Raw genomic sequence first — 4844 nt, 5'->3', positions numbered from 1 at the left:
TACTTTTACAAATGTATCATTTACATTTATTTTCCAAATTAAATCGTAATCGATATCATGAAGAACATGTGTAAAACGTTACTAAAACAAATGCAAAATAAAATGGAAGGATTAAAGCCACGAAACAAAAGTGGAAACCCCGAGTCTAACCAAATTTTGAAATGACAATTTACAAAGCGTTTTCGTGTTACTGCTTCCAACAGAAAATCATGTGGTTTTGGGCCAACCACTTTCCTTCATTTCATATTTGGCTCACATCTTCTACCGCCATTAACTTGCTTCTCTCAAAGCTTCTATTGCCTTCTCTTTCACCTTTTGCACTGCCTGAGCTATGGCGGTGCATTTATGTTCCGTTTGTTGTTTATCAATTCCTCCATTCAATCGCAGTAGAATTTTCAGAGTTAGGGCTCTGGGGTCTGAGGGTTTTGGCACAATGACATCACAAGAAGACAATGTGAAATTAGGTGGTTCTGAACTCAAAGTCAGTAGGCTTGGAATTGGAGCTTGGGCTTGGGGAGATAACAGCTATTGGAATGACTTTGGATGGAATGGTAAGTTTCATGAATTGGAATGTGGAATTATTGCTTTTGATATTGGTTTTCGTTTTTCTTCACTAGTTGTTTGATGGCATGTGAAATACTGGAGCTGCTTGTTTCCTATAATTTGTAGGATGAGATTAGAAATGAGTTTGGAGCGGTGGAAAGTATTTTGGGATTCACTTTTGAAATAATAAAACCACTTTAGCCAATGTATTTTATCTCTCTTTGATAGTGCTGAAGGGAGAGTGGTTTTGAAATTATTGAAATCATTTTTTGTTAGATTCATAATCACTCCTAAACGTGCATTTTACAATTCAGAATCAATTTTGATGCTATGAGAATCGAAGTGTAAAATGAAACATTAAGGTGATTTCTAAATCACTCCTAACATGCTTGAAATCACTTTAAAATATTCTTTTTTTTAGAACACTTGATTGGCACTCTAAAAAGTGCTTCAAAGTCCTGTATAGATTTTGTTGATATTGATGGAAGAAGTTGACACTCTAAGAACCTTGATAAGAGTAAGTAGTAATTGGTTTTACTTTTTAAAACACTTGCTTGGGACAAACTTTATAGCACAGCTCATGGATAAGGTTCTTCGTCTTCTCAGTGATCTGAACACAGGGTCCATATAATTTTTCTGTAAAGTCTTTGAATCACTATGGAACAACTCTTTTTTCCTTTCTAATTTTGGTTTAGGACGTTGGTGACTATATTTTTATTGAATTTTGTTTCCAGTAGTGGTCGAGCATATTCGTGTTTGATGTCTTTTTTTGTGGTAATTCAGATGTGATGACGAAGGCTGCTAAGGCTGCATTTAATGCCAGTGTTGACCGTGGCATTACCTTCATTGATACTGCTGAAGTTTATGGCTCCTCAGTGGGATATAATACACTGTTACCTTCACTTATTATCTTTATGTTCCATAGAAGATCTTGGCTAATTCAAATGCATTAATCTTATTCTTTGGCAGCTTGCTTTAGGTGCTATAAATTCAGAAACTCTTCTAGGAAGGTACATTTGGACATCATTCGGTGTCTTAAAAACAACCACTTCCTATGTACTTGTTAAACGAGATTACAAATTGTATTCAAATAAAGAGGCCAGAACTGCTGACTAGTAGCTACCCCAGTTTATGTTTCAGCCTAGGCTAGTCGAGAGGGCCTCACTCTAATCACTAATAACTTCTCAAAATGAAACCTCTTCCTTCACCTATTACTTTTCGATAGTGGAATATACACTCTCTTTCCTAGCTAACTCCTCTGTACTTCCTTTATTCGCCCCTCCTTGCATATGACTATAGTCTATACTTGTGTAGACTTGGTGTCCTAAGACTTCCAGTTCCCAATGTTGCTACAGATTTATTAAAGAAAGAAAGGCACAGGATCCAGGAGTTGAGGTTGAAGTTGCTACAAAATTTGCTGCTTTGCCATGGAGGTTTGGTCGTGAAAGTGTCATAACCGCCCTTAAGGATTCCCTCTCTCGCCTTGGTCTTGCATCGGTTGACTTGTATCAACTTCATTGGTCTGTTCTTGTTGACTCTTCTAATGGCCTTCTTTTACGAGTAGCTTTGATTACATAGTTCCTAACACGTTGGCTTTGGCTCTCAGGCCTGGAGTATGGGGAAATGAAGGTTTTTCACACCTGAAGCTTGAATTTTCTGAACATTTGACTCCATAAAGATTGTGGGCCATATGTTTTTATGTCGTTCGGATTAAGAAGCTTAGTTCATTAATATATCCTTTTTCAGGTTATATTGATGGTCTTGGAGATGCTGTTGAGCAGGGACTTGTGAAGGCGGTTGGTGTTTCAAATTACAACGGTAGGTTCTAATTCTGTCTTTCCAAATTCCAATAACTGATTGTGCCAATATTGCAGTAAAAACTTGTGTGTGTGAGAAAGAGAGATAGAATAGAACTGTTCTTTTTCAGTGTTTTTTCCTTATTCCTGAAATAAACCACTCTACGGTTTCACAATCTAGAAAAGCGACTTCGAGAAGCTTATGAGCAGCTCAAGAAAAGAGGTATTCCACTAGCTTCAAACCAGGTGAATTATAGTCTTATATACAGACTACCGGAAGAGAACGGTGTGAAGGCTGCCTGTGACGAACTTGGAATCACCTTAATTGCTTATTCGCCTATTGCTCAAGGTAAATCCGTCCAGGTCGTCCCAAATATCATATGTTTCTCTTTGTACTTTGAGCTAACTTGACTTAACGTTATTCCTGTCAATTTATGCATCTGACTGAAAGGAAATAATCTTCCATATTGCATACAGTTCTCTATGTAACTCTAAGTTAACTTGGCTGTTTTGCTTGTTTATTCAATCTTTCTTCTCTGAGATTGATACTCTTAGTGCGGAGATGAGTAACACGTTATGTAAATTTATGTAGGCGTTCTCACGGGAAAGTACACTCCTGAAAATCCTCCAACTGGTCCTCGAGGCCGAATATATACTCCAGAGTTTTTAGCAAAGGTCGAGCTGCTTAAAAGTTTAAACAAATCCGTAACACGTTTCACTCTATTTCTTAAGCATTCGTTTAATATGCAGCTCCGACCTCTTCTGAACCGGATCCGTGAAATAGGACAGAGCTACAATAAAACACCCACACAGGTTAGCTCCTTAACTTGTTGACTTAAAATTTTAAGGTAAGTCTATTGGCTCTTATTTTGTTCCATTCCTCTCGTTTTTTTATTAAACCACCAATTCCTCCAAAAGCTTAAATTGATGTTTGGCTTGAAATATTTGAAAGGCGAATACAGGACCTTCTTGGACCACCTAATACCATATTAAACCACCAATTCACCCAAAAGCTTAAACCGGTGGCTGAAAACAAATTTAATTATATATTACAACAGTTTTCGTGCTGAAATATGTCGTAATTGCTCATTTTGCATCATTTTGCATACAAGATGATATTTCATCTAATGAAACTTGAGCCATTTATTAGTTCAAGTTCAAAACCACCATGTGAAATTAGTACATGTTTGGGAAGTGATTTTAAAATTACTAGTCACGTTTGTCAAGTTTAGAATCGCTTTAAAAACATGTCCAATCACTCCCAATTAATTTAATATTAAATTTACACTTTTAGATGTAATATTCATTTTTTCAAAATTGGTTTTGAATCATTAAAAGTAACTTCGTAATGATTTTAAAAAGGACAAAAGTAACCTTTGTAGAATCACTTCAAACAAGCCTCTAAACGATTGCAACATGCAATTCTTTAGATTACGCATAGTTGAAATTTCGATCACGACAAATTTCAAAATCATATCTCTATAGGACTTCTATTCCTTATAAGGGGGAAAAAAAACAGCATTTCCACAAGCCAAGATTTGTTTCTTCTATATGTATATAGGTTGTTCTGCCGTCTGATAGTTTGTAATGGTGGTTAGTCTCAGAGTATTTAGTAAAATCTATCAGCACTAAAATTCTTCATTTGTGTTTGTCAAATCTGAGCCACTCGAATTCTTTATGACACGACTTGAAAGTCTGCAATCTGCTGTGCGAAGTTTAGAGTACGAAAAATCAAGTTACAGGTCGAAAATAGATTTTTGTGCTAGTTGATTTCTTCTCTCTCTCACTTTTATCATAACAATGTTGAATCTTGGTGAGAATCGGAATGTTTTCTTTATGATCAGGTAGCGTTGAACTGGTTAATAGCACAAGAAAACGTTGTGCCGATCCCGGGAGCGAAAAATGCCGAACAAGCTATCGAATTTGGAGGTGCATTGGGTTGGAGAATCTCCAATGAAGAGATCAAGGAACTTCGCTCCTTGGCCTCAGAAATCAAACCTGTTGTTGGTTTCCCTGCTGAGAAGCTCTAAAATAATTGATGAATATATATATATCAAAGTTTGGATTAGAATTTAATTTTATTCCGCAACCTTTCACATTTCTTGCCGGATGGTTTAGTTGGCTTGTGTTTCTTCTCTTTCTTTCCTTCTCCTAAAAAAAGAAAAGAGTAAATATAATTAACTCTCGAGTAAAATGTTGAAATTTGGGGGGAGACCGTATCAAATTTAAATCTCAACTCAATAATTGTATCAATTTTAAACTTCTCAACTCAATAATTGTATCAATTTTAAACTTAAACTCCATAGTGTAAATTTAGATTTAGATTTTGAATTTTTGTAATTATATAAATTTAAACCATCAAACCTTTATAAATATATACAAATAAAATTTAATGAATGATTTAAATAGGTACAATTATAAAAATTCAAAGTTTAAATTGATGAACTCGTTAAAGTTTAAGGATTAAATTGAAACAATTTTGAAAGTTTAGAGTTTAAATTGATA

The 4844-nt window shown here is 35.3% G+C and overlaps 1 protein-coding gene across 1 annotated transcript; it reads left to right on the top strand.

Moving 5' to 3' along the window:
• The first annotated feature begins 206 nt into the window (after positions 1 to 206).
• LOC103504124 (uncharacterized oxidoreductase At1g06690, chloroplastic) lies at positions 207 to 4437 on the top strand. Its single transcript, XM_008468582.3, has 10 exons — positions 207 to 551; positions 1327 to 1418; positions 1513 to 1553; positions 1899 to 2063; positions 2150 to 2172; positions 2290 to 2361; positions 2521 to 2688; positions 2932 to 3014; positions 3090 to 3152; positions 4184 to 4437. Exons 1-10 carry the CDS (start codon positions 332 to 334, stop codon positions 4367 to 4369), a joined length of 1113 nt encoding a protein of 370 aa, XP_008466804.1. The 5' UTR covers positions 207 to 331; the 3' UTR covers positions 4370 to 4437.
• Positions 4438 to 4844: the final 407 nt, after the last annotated feature.

Source organism: Cucumis melo, chromosome 7 (assembly GCF_025177605.1).
Source record: "Cucumis melo cultivar AY chromosome 7, USDA_Cmelo_AY_1.0, whole genome shotgun sequence".
Lineage (NCBI taxonomy): Eukaryota > Viridiplantae > Streptophyta > Magnoliopsida > Cucurbitales > Cucurbitaceae > Cucumis > Cucumis melo.
Note: the sequence above shows the minus strand (reverse complement) of the source record. Positions and strands in the feature narration are given on the sequence as shown.